Source organism: Arachis stenosperma, chromosome 8 (genome assembly GCF_014773155.1).
Source record: "Arachis stenosperma cultivar V10309 chromosome 8, arast.V10309.gnm1.PFL2, whole genome shotgun sequence".
Lineage (NCBI taxonomy): Eukaryota > Viridiplantae > Streptophyta > Magnoliopsida > Fabales > Fabaceae > Arachis > Arachis stenosperma.
Genome location: NC_080384.1, coordinates 16437973 through 16458448, shown reverse-complemented (window position 1 = coordinate 16458448; position 20476 = coordinate 16437973). Strand labels below are relative to the sequence as shown.

Here is a 20476-nt window from a genome sequence, read left to right as displayed (position 1 = left end):
TATTATTTGGAGAGCTAGTAGTATATCTATGTAGTAGTACCAGCAGATCTTAATTAACCTAGCTAGTTAATTATATTGCTCTATAGTTAAGACTTAATTAAGTAGTCATCGAATCCTATAATCTACTATATTTTGTGATACATTCAAAGGAATGCCAGTTGGGGTTTGGATTTTTCTTTAATAGATTAATCATTCTGTACACGTCTTTCAAAGATTAGCCGTGGAACTACTATATTAGTTAATTAAACACCGATAGATGCATGGAATAACACAAATTAAAAACTAATTAATTAGCTAGAATGGTAATTTGTGATATTCCTCTTATGGTATACCCGAGAAAATAGGGAAGAGAACATTGAGAATGTCTTATCGAGATGTGGTCAAATGGTTAATAATAATTAAGATTTTCTACGTGTGACAAACATGGAAGATAAATAATAAAACTAGCTATATAAATAATAATTAAGATTTACACCTTTTCTATTCTTTTTTTTTTTGGATTGGAGACGTAGTTGTTTCTAAATTCGAATACTGCTAAACTCAATAATATTGACTTCTTTATCACTTGTACTATTTTTTATGTTAAAAAATTTTTTGTAACATTTTTTTGTTAGTTTCTAGTCTCTTTTTACAGTAATAATTCATTCTGTAGTTGAGAATTTTATATATAAATGAGGTATGGAGATAACTACAGCTAGTCAATTTAAAGTGGTTCAATCTATTAAATTATTGTAAGTGGATATGACGTTGACCACGATGTAGTCAACGCTTAAAGTTCTGGATCTTGTGCCTTTACCAAAAGTAGTGTACAACGATATAAAACCAAGAGGTCAGATCAGTGTGTCACCCGATCCAAAAAGGTTATCTGGATACGTTTTCAAATCATTTTCTTCTAGCCTAAACTTGTCAAAAGCGAGCTAAAATAATATGTCAGCCGAACTTTCTTGATCAACTAAAGTTCTATGTAGGTTAGCATTAGTAAGGATCATTGTAATTACCACAGGGTCGTCGTGACTTGATGTCACCCCTTGTGCATCTTTTTTGGTGAATGAGATTGTTGGTAACTCGGAAATTTTATTATCTCCCCCAATTTAGTACATTTTTTTATGATGCCTTTTACGCGAGGATTTAGTAATTTCTTCTCCTGCAAATCCTCCATTTATCATGTGTATGTGCCTCTCAAAAGTTTGTGAGGGTCGATCTCGTCGTCCTCCGTTATCGTCATCTCTTTTTCTTTTTCTTTGGTCGTTCGTCTTTTCAGTCAGGTACCTTTCTAACCAACCTTTCCTATTCAGCTTTTCTATAATATTTTTTAAGTCATAATAATCATTAACAGAATGCACATATAAATTATGCTACTCACAATATTCTATCTGACTTTCAGCCTTTTTATGCTTGATGGGGCAAGGAGGCGGAAGCTTTTCAGTGTGACAGATCTCCCTCTAAACATCGATAAGAGAAACTCGGAGGGGAGTGTAGTTGTGGTATCTCCAAGGTTTCTCTGAGTTATACTCCTCCTTTTTCTTAGTATCCTTCTCCTTGTCCCGAACTTGGTAGATAGAGTTTGATCTTGAGGCTGGTTCTCTAAGTCAGAAATTCTCTTCTATATTGATATACTTCTCAGTCCGTTCTTGTATTTCATATAAGAAGTTGGGTGTCGCTTGGATATTGATGGGAGAACAACCCTTCTCTAAGGTCATTAACCAAACCCATTATTACTGCTTCACGAGGCAAATTTTGTATTTCCAAACAAGCTGTGTTAAATTTTCCTATATAATCTCGGAGTGTCTCCTCGATTTCTTGTTTGACTCCTAAGAGGTTTAGAGCATGTTTAACTTTATCAAAGCAAGTTACTGACTTAGGTGGTAAGTTATCAAACCACTTCATTGCTGCTTTTGTCAGTGTTGTCGGGAAGGCTTTGCAATGAGTCGCATCGAACGCATCAACTAAGTACATCCGACTTTTAAAATTGCTAAGGTGATGTCTCAAATTGGTGGTTCCATCATAGAAGTTCATGTCAGTGGTTTTAAAGTTTCTGAAAACCTTGGCTTGCATGATCTCTTCAATGAACGGATAATCTCCTCTGAGAAGGCTTTCTTCCCGATCCATCCGATTGCTCTGACTTCGAAGGTCGGCATCTAACTTCAAGAGCTTTTCCTCCAACTCTCTTCATTGTCGTACTTCTTTTCGTAATTCTCTTTCTGCTTCTCATTGTCATTTAACCTCCTGCTCGAGTTGTTCCAATCGGCCGCGATGCCCGTGTACTAGTCCTAATATCTCCATCGGATTGGGAGGTTCTTCGTCCTCATGTCGGTAGACTTCCGAGTGAATTTGCCGTGGCTGGGGGTTTTCTGACGTTTCTTCCCCGTGGGGATACTTGTTCTATCCCGTGGTGGAGGTAATGCAAGTATTCGATCATCATTGTGAGGCTTTGGTTCCGATTCGGATACCGTGTGACCGTCCTCAAATTGATTTCCGCCATGTGTGGGCGTAGACTCCCAGGTTTACAGCAACAACGCCAATGTTTCGAAAGTTACCTGAAATTGAGTTGTTTATTGGGCCGAGACGTAAGGTTCAGACTCCTTTTATGGCAGCGTCTGACTTCTTTAAGCGTTAAGGTACTGTCGTCCGTGTTCTTCGTAAGGAAGTGGGGGTGGTACCTGCAAGATACTCCGATGCCTAATTTAGTAAGAATTTTAACAAATTTTTTAATAGATTGGGTTTAAATATGCCTGAAGGTACCAATGTATTTATAATAGAATGTTGAACTACCTTTTAAAGTAGTTCCACGTTTATTAGTGGATAATTGTTTCCCTTTTAAAAAAAATTGATGATATCTCTTTTTTAAAAAAATAAAAAATATCTTAAAAATTAATTAATTACTCAGATAATTAGGATTGAGCTACCGTTTTTATGCCTGGCTTATATAAAATCAAGTAAGAGTAGAAGAGCCTATTTTTTATTACTTATTTCATTAACCTTAAAAAATAAAATAATTATAAACGTATCTGATGTGCACTATTTATAAGATAATTTTATAAAATTAAATATATAAAACTTAAAATAAAAATAAAATTATTATGATACAAATTAAATCAAAATATATTATATCAATTTTTTTTAAATTGATCCAAATCGTGCTGCAAAATATAAACTTATCTCATTGGCAATTAGTTATGAATGTACGTTTAAAAATATTTGAAAACTTGTTTCGTGAGCAAACAAGCTAAGATTCATGTTTAAAATTTGGGTAAATTATCAAAATGCATTAGAATAATTTTGTTGTTAATAAAATATACTTGAATTTTATCATCGAAAAAATATAATCAAATAATTTAAAAACGTGATAAAAATATTAAAAAAAATATTTTTTTAAATGGTAAACAATTTTTATATTTGATGAATTGTCTATACATTTGATCTAAAATTTTATAAAAATATTTAAATAACAAAATACACAAAAAATAGAATAAAAACTTAATATCTATATTTTTATTTTATTTTTTAAAATATTATTAATTATTAACAAAAAATACGTTTATAACTATCTCGTTTTTAATGTCAGTAGTATATTTAAAAAAGTGAAGAACATATTTTTTTTCCTGAGCGTTTATGCGGTAAATAATATTAATACCTTATATATTTAAATAAAAAAATCCTAAATTATTAATTAATACTTGCATGAAGTGTTGAAATAATTAAAATAAGAAAATGATGATGATGGTTCGTAGTAGCAGGAGATTATATTACAGAGTGGCTCTTTATTTGTGTGGTCACATGGATTCCTCTCTGATCTCTGTAGTTTTTGTCTTCATGCCTGCACCCTATGCTGTTTGATTGCTGTTTTCATTATATATTTTTTATTTTTCCAACGTAACCTTTCGTTCCTTCTTCCTTCTGATGCTCATGCATCTTCTTCAGAATCTGAAAGTTATCACCAGCTTTTCGTCACCTTTCTCTTTTTCATGTCTCAGTCTCCGACCACATTATTACCAAATGAAACTACACATCCATTTTAATTCGTAAAATATTTCATTTCTTGCATTGCATTTTTCATTGTTATATAGATCGAAAATGTTTATTTTAATTAATAATCTAAAGGTTGTAATTTGTAATAATATAAGTACATCAAAATAAGTGATTTTTATTTCACTCAAGATCAAGACACTATACTACTTTTGAAAAGAAAAAATATAGTCTTATGTACAAATATCACGCGTTAATGCTGGGTCAATCGTATTCAAAGAGTATAATGTACGTAGTTTAACTTAATAATTATATTAGTGATTGTTTTCATAACTTGAATCTGTAATCTTTAGATCGCATAAAGACAACTTCGTTAATTCAAAACTTTCTTTCACTACACTACTTACAAAAAGTAGGGAAATTTAATCTGAATCAAGAAGAGCATTGAGACTATTATTTGGAGTTGCAGTGGCATTGTTTCTTGTTTCTTGTTTCTTGTTTCATTCGTTTTATTTTTTATGTTAGTAATATTGTGTTGTGTTTTTTTAATTTTATCCTATTAATGTGTCTTTTCTTGTGCATATTCTGATTTTTGTGATTTTTATGTTTTTACTTTTTACTTAGATTTTTGTAAAGGTTTGAACTATCAAAAAAAGTTATTCTAAAATAATCTTAAAGAGAATACCTACATATTGAACTAGTTGTACCTCCACCTAAGCGTGGTTACAAATTATTTGCATTAACTACTAAAAATAAAATCTCGCATTATATATATAATAACACATTTTTTCATTGATAAACTTTTAAATAAAATTCAAATTCACGATAAATTAGTTCTTATCCTATCAAATTGAAAAAAACTCGACAACAAAAGCAACTATTAAGAATAAAATGTATGTTTGAGTGTTCTACATAGAGTTTTATTTTGTTTTTGTTCACACGGACTTTGGTAAAAATAATTGCTAGATTAAGATAAAAATGAAGCATAGCATGGAAGGAAATGGGGATTTTTATAACATAGGAAACAAAAAGGAAGGTAGGAAGTTGTTTTGAATATATACAACTACTTTAAAAATAAGGACAAGATGACAGAAATAGTACATGTAATGTAATGCAGATTTAGCTGACAATGTTGCTGAGACCTTTTTCAAGGCTAATTTTTTTTGTTATGGAAAAAAAAAGTGGTGATATACTTTAACATGGTAATTTTTGGTGTTTTTAAAAAATGTGGGAGTACACAAATCGCTGGGTCCGATTTCTGTACTTAAATTTTTTTAATTTTTTTTTAACACAAATCCCTGGCACCGATTTGTGTACCTCCCAGAAATCGGTGGCACCGATTTATATACCTTCCAGAAATCGGTGGCACCGATTTGTGTCTCCCAGAAATCGGTGGCACCGATTTGTGTACCTCTCAGAAATCGGTCGCACCGATTTCTGCTTCTCTAGTTAAACGATCCCACATTTGAGTAAAACATTCCAACAATCCACATTTACGAAAAACACCGTTACCACTCCAATATTAAAAATAAAAAATTCTCAATTATTTACGATGGCACAAAGGGGATATTTTTAAACTAAAGAAAAAAAAAAAGCACCAACCCATCATCGTTAGTTGCAATCACAAAAATTAAGGAATTTTAATAAGAAAGCGCCACGAGAATCTCTCTGTGTTTGTGTCTTCCTGACTCCAGTGGTTGAGTTTGCAGCATGGTCAAGGAGGTGGTCTACATTGAAAACCTCACGTGCAGTGCTCTGTAGCTTTTTGTTTTTTATGATAATAATAAGATGTGAATCATAATAATTAGTAATTTCATTTCTATACCACATTTTGTATAAAAATTTAATTTAATTTAATTCATTTTTACATCAACGCTCTCAAGTTGCTTTGCTGATTCCATTTTCCAATATTTATTTTCTTTAAAAAGGGTCTCATATTTAACTTGATTGTTATTTTATATTTTTTGCACAATTTTTATTCTTATGCTCTAATAACCAAAATGCTAATGTGAAGCTGGCTGGTTATGAGTTTCTAATTAGAGTAATAATCTCACTGAACCAACACGAGAGTCACTAATTTCAGCCAACAACAGCACCATAGAAGGTTGTTAAATAAATTTATTATAATAAAAGTCAATAAAATTGAGTTTTATTGAATTTAAATTTTAAATATTTTATTTTTAAATTTTTATATTAAATATTAACTTATAACATTAATTTCTAAGACTTTTTTTATTAATTAATAGCGAAATAGATAAAAAAAATTAACTATTTTTCTTTAATTACTACTATAATAAAAATTTGGCTAATATATATTCTAAGGACATAAGTTTAAGTTATGGATTAAGAAATTTTTTATACAAAAATATTAAAAATTTAGTTTCAAATACATTTATTAAAATAAAAAATTTAAAAATTTTTATTTTTTCTACCAAAGATAGAAAAATTTGAATACATAACTCTTTAAATGAGTATGAGAAGATCATTTGAGTTATAACTCATTTCCATCTAAAATCTTCTATTAGTAGAAACTTTAATATGTGTTCTTATTATGATACATGATAGCTAAACTCTAATAATAATAATAATAATAATAATAAATTTGGTAAAGTAATAATGGTGGTTGTAAATGGTTTGGGGTTGATAAAAGGGTGTGTTTGTTTGGTCCTTAATTAGCTTGGTGTGCATTATATATTGATTCTCCTTCAATTCATATCCATCATCAACCCTCTGTTTCCTCTGATTCCTCTGATCTGATCTTCCTTCAATTCATTTCTTTTTATGTTATAGAAATGGCACTAGAGGCTGTGGTTTTTCCACAAGACCCATTATTCTCATCATATGCTTCTTCTACCACCACCACCAAGGATTATTTCTACTCATCCTTTCTCGGCAGCCACCACCACGATCTCATCGGAATTATAAACAACAACATCATTCAACAAAACCAAGCAACTAACAATTCCGACTCTTCTTCTCCTCCTTCCAACAACGACCACTACGCCACTTCTTCCAGCTCCCCTGACTGCTGCGCTGCCACCGTCGATCAACCTTCTCTCCCCACCACCACTGGCCGCCGCAAACGCCGCCGCACCAAAACCACGAAGAACAAGGAGGACATCGAGAACCAGAGGATGACTCACATTGCTGTTGAACGCAACCGCCGCAAACAGATGAACGACTACCTCGCCGTCCTTCGTTCTTTGATGCCTCCTTCTTATGTTCAAAGAGTCAGTAAATTTCTCTTTATTAAACCATTCTTCTATCTTAACCCATCACAATAATATCTTAACCCATCACAATAATAAAGAAGTCTCACCACAACAATAAAAAAGTCTAACGGTGTATGCTTCTATCTATTTTTTCCAGTTTTGGGATAACAAAGAAAAAGAATCTCTTTACTAATTTGCTTTCTTTCTACTTCTACACCTTAATCATTCTTTACCTGACTTGACATGACACGAGTTCTCAACTAATCAAACATGGAAATTACTACTACACGCCATACATACTTTGATACTTTTCTTTTCTTTATTATCCAATAATTAATACCATCCTAATTATTTACAAAAACAGGGTGACCAAGCGTCTATTATTGGAGGCGCCATTAACTTTGTGAAGGAGCTAGAGCAGCTTTTGCAGTCCATGGAGGGTCAAAAGAAACCCAACCACCACGACACTACTGCTGCTGGTGGCGCCGCCGGAATGAATAGTAGTGGCCAATCATCGCCGTTTGGCGAATTCTTCGCGTTTCCGCAGTACACAACTCGTGGTCATCATCAGGGAAAGACGATGGCAGCGGAGCAGCAACAGAAACAGTGGGCGGCGGCGGTGGCGGACATAGAAGTGACAATGGTGGACAGCCATGCGAACCTCAAGATTCTATCAAAGAAACGACATGGGCAGCTGATGAAGATGGTTGTTGGTCTCCAATCTCTAAGCCTCACCATTCTCCACCTTAATGTTACCACTCTCCATGACTTCGTCCTTTACTCTGTTAGCGTAAAGGTATTTTTTTTTATTATTCATTCACTAAAATTTAGTAATTGTGCTAGTCAAAAAATGATTAAAAACAGTTGAGCACAAGATTTTCTATTTTTTACATACATATATTTAACAGTGTATTGAAAAATACTAATAAAAATTGATTAGTGTTGATTAAATGTAAAAGAAATAGATGATTTTTGTTGTTTGTAATTTTAGAAATGATGTGTGTGAATTGGTTGGAACACAGGCAGAGGATGGGTGCCAGCTGAATACGGTGGATGAAATAGCTGCTGCTGTGAATCAACTATTATGCGCAGTTCAACAAGAGGCATCATCTTTCAACCAAATTAATTAGAATTCCAAGTTCATATTTCCCCTCTTTTTCTTTATTTCTATTTTTGAAAAAAGAATCTCTATTTCTCTAATTTGTGAGTAATTTGGGATATATATGACTATGTCCATTGGCCATTGCGGTGTTGGATGCATGTTTATATGTCTTTGCTCTTTATTTTTGTTCACCCTAGCTAGCAATTGTGCAAAACTACCTTATATTAATGTGCTCCTTTTTTCTATTGTTTATCTTTTTTTTAGGGAGCTTTTAAAAAATTATTTTTTAAAAACTTACTTTGATAAGATATATTTTAAAAATAAAAATTCTATCAAACCAGCTTTGTAAAGATCGTGTTAATAATGATATTGAAAGATCTGTCTTCTAAATTTTAATTTGTTCATTATATTAACCGAAATTTATCTCATTTTTGTTAATTTTTTTTAAAAAATTGGATGTAGTTAATATATTGAAATGAAAATAAAAGATTTTAGCCAAACATTTTCTTTTATACTAACATGACTCATAAAATAACTGAATTTAATTAGCTGAGGAAACTGTTGCTCATGTGGCTCATTTTAAACAACATAAGTTTCATGCATTAATTTCTTGAAAGAAACAAATTGTACGGAGAATTTTTTGTATGTTCTAAATACTCTTGTGAATTGGTCTAACATTAGTTTTCATTTTACTAATTAAAAAAAAAACTAAATTAAAAAAAGAGACCTATATAAAATTTAATTAAAAAATAAAAATATTAAAAAATTATTAGAATTTATTATATTTTATTCTTATTTTTAATTATTAACTCAATTTTTTAATTTAATAATTAAACAATATATTTTAACATATATTTTTAATAATTAAAAATAATTAATTTTAATAACTTTCTAATATTTCTTTTAAAAAATTATAACAAGAGCACTTAAACACCACAAAATTTCGCAATTGGAGCATATTAATATCTTCCAGAACAGAACAACACGCATTTTGAGAAGTCATACATATTGGTTGGGTGCCTTGCAATTCCAGGACAGAAATTTGTTTACTTTACTGTATTAGTCACGAGCAGCTATCATTAGGGTGACAATAAATTCGGAGGATGCTCCGGTAAAGATGTATAAAATGTTTTTTTATAAAGATATTTATATGTGATATTATTATTGGATATATTAATAAATTAGTTATTTTTAAATTTTTTAATAAATTAGAATAAAATTAATTTTTTTATAATAACAATAATAAATTTAATTATTATTAGATTCGGTCGAACCGATTAATTTACATAATCTACTGTATTATGAGTTTTTTTGTTTTTTTAAAAATAAAAATTAGAGATATATTTGTCTTTTTATCAAAAAATTTAAACATGATTCGATTTAGATTGTATAAATTAGTCGGATCAAATCGGGTCTAATAATTATAGTGCGGATAATTGGGTTTATTATTATTGCTATAATAAACCGATTTTGTTCTGATTTATTAAAAAATAAATTATTAACCAATTTAATGAAAATGTTCAATAATATCATGACATATGTAAACGTCTTTAACAAAAGATATTTTTAGTGTCTTTAGCGAAGTAGTCTCCAATAAGATAAGGTAGTGTTTGAATTCAATCTTAATTCTATTCATGGATTGAAATTTTTATAAAAATTTAATTTTATTCTATCTACAGGTTGATAATATCTCAATCCTCTCCTCACTCATTCTTATCCCGTAAGTGTCCGATTCTACTTGCAAGTTACAAAAAAAATAAGTAGATAATGAAAATACTAAATAATGTGAACAATGGATATATAGGATGTTTATTTCATTAAGTTGCGGATGGTTATTCTAATATTAAAATTTAGATGGGTAATTTAGAGGTGTAGTATGTTTTGATTTGATTAGTAGTTGTTCATGTTGTTCAAAAAAATTATTGGTTACCTAACATAACCCTTACAAAAAAGATACAATATTATTATATAACTTGATGATAATTTAAAATAAAATTGATTTTTATATAAAAAAATATTAAATTATTAATCAATAATTTTCTCTTATTAGTGATTAAGAATTTTTTACATTTAGTGAGAGATCTTTAGTTTATAAAACATATTTTTATATACATATATAAGATGCGGGTTAGTCGGATAGGATTGAGGCTCAACTTATACCCTACCCACACCCTATTCTACCCGCTACGAATAGAAACCTATGTCCTATTCGATCTACACAAGAACCATATCCACATCCTATCCTACCTACTATACAAATCAAATTAGGTATCCGCAAATAGGATATATGTTGCCACCTCTAATTATCATGGTATTTTTCATTTATAATTTTATATATATCTTGTGCAAATTGCAATTATTGATTTATTGTAGTCAAGCATTCAAGCTGGTTTTCTATATGTATGTACCGTTCCATTCCTTCTCAACATTATTTCTTTTAGTAAAAGCATGCTAGAGAGACAACAAAACTGTTTCTAAAGAATAACACTATATATGATGATTTGTGATTAATTAGTATAACTTAGTAACTAATCTTCCAACATGCAATTAATTATATTAAATTACTCTTTCACTCTAATCTATAATAATAATAATAATAAAAACTTACAGTGGTTCATAAATTTAGTTTAATAAATTAAAATATATAAATTTTATTATAATTTCAATTTATATATTTAATTTTATCTTTTATAATTCTTTTTAAAAAAATATATAGTACAATCTTCTTTATCTTTACATATTCTATAAATTTTATTAAAATTATTTGACCCTTTTATGAATTAATAATTATTATTCAAATAACCTCTTTATATCGCGTGGCTATAGCTTATTAGCTTTTACTTCAAATGGCCGAAAAGTAAATTATATACATATATACATATATGGAACAAAATAGGAGTCAAACCTACTATATATATGCTTAGTTGCTTACCATTATAATTATTAGCAGTATAAATAATCAAGTACCCTGCAGAACCATAAAAAAACATAGAATTTCCTATTGATTCATAAAATATATTATATTATATATACTTTTATATATTTTGGTACTACTATACTAACTATATATATATGGTCTTTCACGTGTGAATATTCTTTTTAACACTTTTTCTACCTCTGTCTACTTCTTCTTCGCGATTTCACCATGCAACTATAATAATGATGGGTATATATGGTAGATAGGAATCGTGATTTTCTGCTGCGTCCATTGGAATAATTGGTACAAAAACAATGATATTTTTCTCGATCAACCAACCTTCACAAGAAGCAGAATATGGCACAAAACCCTTGCAAATGCAAAAGGAAAATAATAACTACGCCCAAAGAGTCAACGGTCATCATTAAGGATCTAGTTGCATTGCATCTCGTATCATTGTGGGTTCTCCATGACATTGGCATTGCTAAGAAATTAAAAAGTTCTAAAATTGCTTGTTTAGATCGTCACCAATTTCATTTAATTTCCTCCAATCACACACGCAGAGATAGGGGTGTATATGGTCTGGTTCGGTCTGAAGATTCGGTCCAATTCGAAGATTTGGTTTGACCTGAAGACTCATTCTGGTCCCGAATATTTTAGAGGCTAATTTAGTGTGATTTTATTGGGTCTAGGGTTGGATAAAGATCTCAAAAATAGATCCGGTCATTATTTCGGGTCGGACCGGGCCATAGCTCGGGTCACCCGAACTCGATCCGGCGGTGGCCCAGTCATCATACACAATTAATATTTTGTGTTATTAGTGATAGATGATGGTTATTCTTATGTGGAATTTAAATATTAAAACCTTAATATTTTGTGTTATTAGTTATTATAAGATTATAAGTTAATGTTTTATGTTTAAAATGCATAAGACTTTAGACTAATGCATGATATTGTGTTATTTGTATTGATTTAAATATTTAGTGTTATTAGACAATATTAGTACTGATTATGGTTATGCTTTAATTTTAGAGAATGGTTAGTTCTTGTTATATTTTTAAGTGAATTTTATTATGTGAATTGTGAAATAATGGTTGGAGATTAGGTGATTTTTATATGCTAAAAACTCGATTTTTATCTGATTTTCACCCGGCATGAAGGTGCGTATATTTCATCGGATCTAGAGTCGGGTTAAGGTCTAAAAATTAAGTCCAGTCTATATTTCAGACCGAATCTAAATTAAGTCAAATTCAGTGTGGTCCGACTCATGTACACCTCTACGCAAAGACAATTTTAATATATACCGTTCATAATTTCAACAAAATATACTAAATATATATATATAGTAATATAGTATGTCTAACGAAAATACTATTTTTTACTAAAATTAATCAACAAATTAAAATTAATCACTATATATTTTATATATAAATATATTATTATTTAATTTATTTTTAATATATATTTTATATTAATAATTAATTTTAATAGCTAATTTTAACGTCAATATCCCCTCCTATATATATCACAAACAAATAATATTTTAGTTTAAAACTTGACGAATGTCAAAATAAGTGGTTTATTTACAAATAATTTTTCCTTTTACTAATAATCTTGTATTATATATTAATAAGGATATAGTGCAAGTGAGAAGAGAAGATAAGTGAGATCTCGGGGTGTATATATATATATATAGTAAACATAATTTTGTACATTGAACATATAATGCACGCATTCATATCGAATGGAAAATATGATAATAACCGTACCATGTAAATTTGTCTTTGTATTTTTATGGAAAAAATAGTTTAATTAACTATAATTATTTATTTAATAATTTTTAATTATTATTTTTGCAGAAATACACATGTGATGAGTAGTCACTAAACTGATAATAGTTTTGTAGTTTATCTAAAAAAAAATAATTAAGTCTCCTATAATATAAATAAGAAGATGCTTCTATAAAGACGCGTAAAATATCTTTTTTTAAGGACATTTATGTGTCGCATTGTTATTGGTCGTATTAATAAATGGATTATTTTTTAATTTTTTAACAAATTAAAATAAAATCAATTTTTTATAACAGTAATAATAAATTCAATTGTTATCAGATTCGGTCGAACCGATCAATTTATATAACTCAATGGATCATAGATTTTTTTTGTTTTTCTTTTTAAATAAAAATCAGGAATATATTTATCTTTTTTATCAAAAAATTCAAATATGATTCGGTTTAGATTATATAAATTAATCGGATCAAATCGGGTATAATAATTATAATGCGAATAATTGGGTTTATTATTGTTGCTATAATAAATTAATTTTGTTCTAATTTATTAAAAATTAAATTATTAACCGATTTAATAAAGATGTCCAATAATACTATGACACGTAAACGTCTTTTAAAAAAGGATAATTTTAATATTTTTAACGAAATAGTCTCTATATAAATAAATAATTTTATCACAAAGCTAATTAAAGAAGTATGTATTATCTCTCTTAAAGTGATGATAAAGAAAACTTTACCGATTTATTATTAATTATTAATTATATATTGATTAAAGGACAATAAAAATCAATTTAAAGTAGTTTAGATATTTTTATTTTATATTTATTAATTATTATCTTCAATAAATAATTTTAGATGTAATAAAAATATAATTATAAATATTACATACATAAATTATAGATATTAAATTAAATAAGATAATTTTATATTATTATCTTTTAATATTATTTAAAATAATTAGTTAATTACCTAAACTTTCTCAATATATTTGGCATCGATATTGTTTACAATTAAAAATCCAAAATTATTCATTTAATAGTTGGAAAATTGATGACTGGATGGTTCTTGAAGAAGCAAAAATACCATTAAATAGCTTGGTTTTTTTTGCATGTTTTGCTAGTGATAGAATAATATATAATGTGAGAACAGATAATAAAATAATCTGAATATTTTTCTTTCATTTTCACTATGAATAACGCAATGTGCCACCGCTACATATATATGACTAGATACATATCACCAGTAGTGATGAACTACTGTGTCTTTGTCATGCTAATTAATATGTGACAAGTTCAAGAGAATGTCGTGATTGCTGCTGTGGTAATTTTCTTTACTTGTAGACAAATTAAATTTCACTGTCATGAAGATTGAATAGGGTATTGGACAAGTTTATATGTATGATTATTTATTTGTATATGGTACCTACTATATGGTAGGGTTCTACATGACCCGGCCCGGTCTGAAGATCTGGCTCGGCCTCGAACACTTTAAAGGTTAATTTGGTGTGATTTCATCGGGTTTAGGGTCGGGTAAGGGTCTCAAAAATAGATTCAGTCATTATTTCGGGTCGGGTCCGAGCCATGGCTCGGGTCGCCCGAAGTCGGCCCGGTGGCCCGATCATTATACACAATTAATATTTTGTGTTATTAGTGATGGATGGTGGCTATTCTTATGTGGAGTTTAAGTATTATAAACCTTAATATTTTATATTATTAGTTATTCTAAAACTATAAGTTAATGTTTTATGTTTAAAATGCATAAGATTTTAGACTAATGCATAATATTATGTTATTGTATTGATTTAAATATTTGGTGTTATTAGATAATATTAGTATTGATTATGGTTATGCTTTAATTTTAGAGAAGAGTTGGTTCTTGTTATATTTTTCTAAGTGAATTTTACCATATCAAATAATAGTTGGAGTATTAAAAATTTGGATATTTTCACATGCTAGCTTATTAGAAGGTATCAAGGTAATGAAATATTAATGGCCCAGTTTTTACCCGGTATAATTGTGACCCGAAAGTGTATAAGTTTTATCGGGTCTACGATCAAATTCGAATCTAACAAATAGGCCCGATATATATTTCGGACCGGATCTAAGTCACATCAAACCCGGTTTCATCCAACCCATGCACCCCCTACTATATGGGTCTTTAATTTCTATATATTGGTTGTCCTTTAATTTCGGCGTAAACTGTAATAATGCTAAAACCAAAACAAATTACACGGATGATGATGTCTATTAACCAATTTAATAAACTTTCACATCGAAGTCGTGAAGGATCCGTTAGATTTTATTGTCACTTCAGGGAAAAAAAAAAAAAAAAAGAACTAGTAAGAGTAAAGAGGCCCCCACTATTTGCCTTAAGAACCTTTCTAAGAGGCGACCTCACTTCTCCTTCATTAACCTTATTATATTCATAGCTAAACCTTAACTGATTAAACCATATATTTCTTAATATACTGTATTTGAATTTAAATTTTGGTGTACTAATAATGTTGGTTTCTTATTTTAAGTATAAGAATTGTTTGCATATACCTCTACTAGTGTCTAAGTAGAACCTGAGAAATCTATCTTACCAACAAAAAAATCAAAACCTTCAATAAAAAATGTTTGACCTCACGTTTAAACCCAAACCCAATTCAATTTTAAGTAGTGTCTCAGAATAAATACAAACAAATTATTAGGATAAATAATATTTTTTATCTTTAAAATTTGATAAAATTTTTTAAAATATTTTAAATTTTATTTTATTTTAATTTTATTTTAAAAATTAATTTTTAATTTATATTAAATATATCTATGATGACTAATTTTTTAAAAAATTTATAACCAATTCAATAACAATTTTATAAAAATAACCATTAATATAAATAAATAAAAAAATTTTAGAATAAAATTAAAATAAAATAAAACTTAAAAATATTTTTAAAATTTTTAACAAATTTTAAAAATAAAAAATATAATTTATCTTTTATTTTATTATATTGTTATCTAATTGCAACTAGTTTGGCAACAGCAGTGATAATAAGTTTCTATATGCTCTTGATCATTTTGAACCTTCGGGGGTCCCATATATATATATATATATATATATATATATATTATAGTTGCTGAATGCTGACGTCTTTATGTTTAATTTTCCATTTGCAACACAAAATTGCTAGCTTGTTGAGATGAGAGGGTGGAATAATGATTTAACCTTCCATTGGAAATTTGGAGGGTATATTTGCAAGACAGGAGTGACTGTCGAACTAAAAAGTATACCTAGGTAGGTTATTGTCGGAACGAGTAATAAAACTAAAATATAGTATTTGTCACGCATATATTTCTGCCATGTGTAATATGCGTTATTTAATTTAGAGACTTTGTTAGATAGATAATAATTTTTGTAAATAACGTGAATGATGAGTTTTAAAATTGATCCAATAAAATAAAAATATACTACACTCCCAAATTATGTACTTAAATCTTAATATTAAAAATTTTGAATAATTATTTGTACATTTAATAAATTGAACATCTGATATATTTATTATTTATATTATTTAATATTTTTATTGTTTACCTATATTTTTTTAATTTAATAGTTTCTTATGACTATATTATATTATGTTGGCTGTGACAGGAAGATTCCCTTTACTTTAAGGTGGTTACTTGTACAACTTTTATTATGACGACTAACATTGAAAATTTTTCTCTAACGAAATGATGAATATTCTAAATCATTAAAAGGTTGAAGAATCTTAGAACAGCTTCCAAGGAGTAGCTAGTATCATATCTTAAAAGAGATATCATTAAATTAATTGTTAGTAATATCTATGGAAAATTTTGGAAAATTGGTCAGGATTCAGGAGGGAGAACGTTCTTCAAAGTTTTTATTGTTATATCTATAATTGGGCCTTTAAAAAATTGTTAAGCCCAATAATTAAGAGTGGAATGGATGGCCCATTTTGTCCAAGAACCCATGAGAGCCCACCAAAAAAAAATTTACCTTTGAATTTAGCCAGGCAAATTTAAATTTTTTAAATTTTAGATTTTTGTTTAAAAGGTTAAAGTGTAATTTTTTATTTTTGAATATTTTTTTATTATTTTTTTATTTTAATTTATAAAATAAATAATAAAAAATTACACCTTATTTTTTAAAATAAAATTTAAAATCTAAAATTTAGAGAAATTAAATACTAGCCGCGATACAAAAAAGTGGTCCCAACGGCTAGAATTTTCAATTTGAATCGAGTGAGAAAAACAATGTCAGAGACAGAAAGAGTTTGATTCTCCGATCACAGCCAAGGATTGTTGCTTTTTCAACATCAGTTTCTTCAACGTCTCTTTGAAAGTTCGTCTCTCACATTGAGAGAAACCCTAGAATTTGGGGCTTTGGTGTTCTTCGCTCTTCTCCTTTCTACTCTCTCGTTTGAATCATCGGCACACTGATTTTTCAAATTCCAGAAACAAGAAGAATGGATCTTCCGCGAGAGGTAGATGATTACATCAAAGAAACCATAGATGATTGCTTGGGTCTACCGATTTCGTCGAAAACCCTAGTAACAAAGCTCCGAGCATCGCGAGAGTCTGAACGGCGACTCCAAGAACAGAACCTTTATCTTCTCTCCAAATTGAAGCAGAAAGACGAACTCGTCGAACGAACTAAGGTTTCATTTTCATTATCTTCTCTCCAAATAAAATAAGTTTTACTGTTTTCTATTTTTTACTTATTTCTTGGTTTGGAGCAGTGTGAATCGAGTATGAATGCTCAAGCCCTGAAGAAGTTCGTTGAGGAGAATCAGAGGTTGGCCATGGAGTGTGAGAATTTGCTGGCCAAATGCCAGAATTTGGAGAATGAGTGTGTACTGTTTGAGCACGACAGAGAGGCGTTAATGGAATTTGGGAACGATGCCGATGGAAGGGCGAGGGAGGCTCAGTCACGTGTCTTAGATTTAGAGCGGGAGCTGCTGTTGTTGCAGGAAGAAATTAGGAAATACAAGACTTACCATGAATTGGTACTTAATACTTTTCTCTTGTATATATATAGAATTTTTTTGTTGAATCTTTCAGCCATTGGTATGCTTTTTTCCTTCTAACAATCCTAATCAAGAAAATATTTTAATGCTAATTAACGGGACTGTAGGGGATTTCAGTGCTGAACAACATTTTTTTCTTTCAATCATAGCAGCTGTGACTTTATGAGATGTGAGTATAATTGTGTGGATGGTTCCTTAAATTTCTGATGTGGTTGGTGGCTAAATGATCATTCATTCATAGTTGGGTTGCTGCAATGATACAATCTTGTGATCATTTTAATGTGCTTTATCAATGTGTCATACAACCTATGTGTACTAGTCAATCTTACTGAAATCAGCTAATTTTCTTGTTCTTAAATGGTGAAACTCTAGTACCTTCTGCAAATTGTTAGTTCTAGTTCCCTTGGTTGGCAATGTTTAACCTGTATATTTGCTTTTCCCATGAAGGCTGATACTTCTTCTACATTCACACTTGAGGAAGAGAATCTACTTGACTCTCTTTTGGCAACTATTACTAGTGGAGATGATTACTGTACATACACATTTTTGGAAGCAAATTCTAAGGATGAATACTGTAAGAAGTTGCTGACTATGTGGGACTGGTGAGCCCCAAACCTCCTCTACACATTCTTCTCTGATATGTGTTTCCTTTTTTTTCTCATAATTCTTTAGTCATTAATCTCTGTAGCCAGTTTTAACTGTTATATCGTGGCTCGTTCTAGTAATACATGCAGCATAAATGGTATTGGAATATTGGACTCACATACTGTTGAAGTTACCTTTTCATTTTTGCAAGTTCAGTTTTTTTAGCTTGATTTTTTTACTATGGATTTGGTAGCTTAAAGCCCTCAAGCCAGAAAGTTTTGTCACTAGTTGCCAAAGTCAAATCACTTGAGAAAGATAAGGAGCATCTGACAACCAATCTTCTCAAAGCTGAGGAGGAGGTAATGATTGGTTGACCTTTTGTAATTGTTGGATGTTTATCATTCATTAGTATCTAACCTAGCTTTGTATGCACAGGTCAAATTACTTTTTAATGAAAATAACACCTTGGAGAAAGAGAACAAAGTGCTATTGAAGCATTACAAGGAAAGAAACCATCCAAGTTCTGGCGAGAAACATACCAGCAGTGCATCTGCAAAGGTAATAAATTAATAAATTCAGTCTTATTCATTTTCACTATACTTGTGATATGCACTATATGATTGACCTAATTATCTCTCGTTTAACTCTTGTTTTCAGTCAAACAAGAGGAAGTCTAGTCCCAGAACAAGTAACCCGATCGACAGGAAGATTGATTTTGATGATATAGATTCAACACGACAACCATTGTCGCCCTTGCGAATGAACTCGCCAGATTGTAGAATGAATAAGAAATAACAAAATAGACCATTTTTAGTGATTTGCCAGTGTATGTGTCCCAAATATTAGAACGGTCTTGGGTTTGGTATGTAATACTAATAGTCACTATGCAGGCGGGGAGGAAGATTTATTTCATTCTTGCCATTGATGTTTTAAAAAGGAATTTACTAACATAATTGGTCAGAGAAAAGAAAGCATGAAAATATTTTACTGCTTCTCTTGGAAGGCTAAGTGGACTATGGGGTGTGTGCGTCAATAAGGTTTCAACATAACTACTCCTTATTGAGTACGTGGCTTTAGGTTTTATGGTTTGTTATATACATTCTTAAATTGTTTCATAGTTGAAAACTGGGCAAGTTACTTAAATAAAATTATGGGCAAGTTACATTTGTTTAAGGTTTAGGAGCTTTAACTTCTGTGATTTTTTTCCTCCTTTGCAAGATGTGTACATAAAGAAAGTGGCTGAGAAACTGAGTTTGCATTCAGAAATAAATCTGTTGAAGATGCCGGTTTTTAGGGCGGCATTCAAAACATTTGCAATTACCAAATATTTCGTAAATTGCCAAAGGTTTCTGTTCACCCTTTTTTCACTACATTTTTGTATCAATCTGTCCATAACATATTCCGTCCCTGCAACAAATCAAGTCATAGATGAATAAATATGATAGGAAGAAACAGAATTATTCTTGAATTATTTGTTCTCACTTACCAGAAGCTACAAAAGACTCAGATGCATAGAACCCTATATCATTGATTCCAATAGCTTGTTCACATACTTTAAACCAACACCAATCTGGAATTTTGTAACAAACTATTAGAAACCTTTGATTTGACCAATTTTATTATGTTTGTGGCCAAGTTTCTGCAATGAATAGTATGTTACTTACAACTAAAGAGCGCATATATTTTCTTTGGAAAAAATCAAATAGATTAGCCTTCCTTAGGAAGGGTTTGAACAGTTTCAATTAATCCTGTTATCCAAAACATATGTCAGTTTAAACACCAAACTTGTTCGATTCAATATATTCAATTTGTATGCATATCTATTGACTTAATGTATTTTAAGTTTTGGTAGAGCTGAAGATTACTTGGCTAGAGG

At 29.8% G+C, this 20476-nt stretch overlaps 2 protein-coding genes across 2 annotated transcripts; both read left to right on the top strand.

Annotated features, from left to right (window-relative positions):
• Positions 1-6658: 6658 nt before the first annotated feature.
• Positions 6659-8421, top strand: LOC130945154 (transcription factor bHLH96-like). Its single transcript, XM_057873849.1, has 3 exons — positions 6659-7196; positions 7543-7974; positions 8201-8421. Exons 1-3 carry the CDS (start codon positions 6759-6761, stop codon positions 8306-8308), a joined length of 978 nt encoding a protein of 325 aa, XP_057729832.1. The 5' UTR covers positions 6659-6758; the 3' UTR covers positions 8309-8421.
• Positions 8422-17225: 8804 nt separating this feature from the next.
• On the top strand, positions 17226-19773 carry LOC130946379 (uncharacterized). The gene is made up of 6 exons (XM_057875105.1): positions 17226-17646; positions 17728-17994; positions 18463-18617; positions 18854-18959; positions 19036-19158; positions 19258-19773. The coding sequence occupies exons 1-6, from the start codon at positions 17455-17457 to the stop codon at positions 19393-19395; spliced, it is 981 nt and encodes a 326-aa protein (XP_057731088.1). The 5' UTR covers positions 17226-17454; the 3' UTR covers positions 19396-19773.
• The last annotated feature ends 703 nt before the right edge of the window (positions 19774-20476 follow it).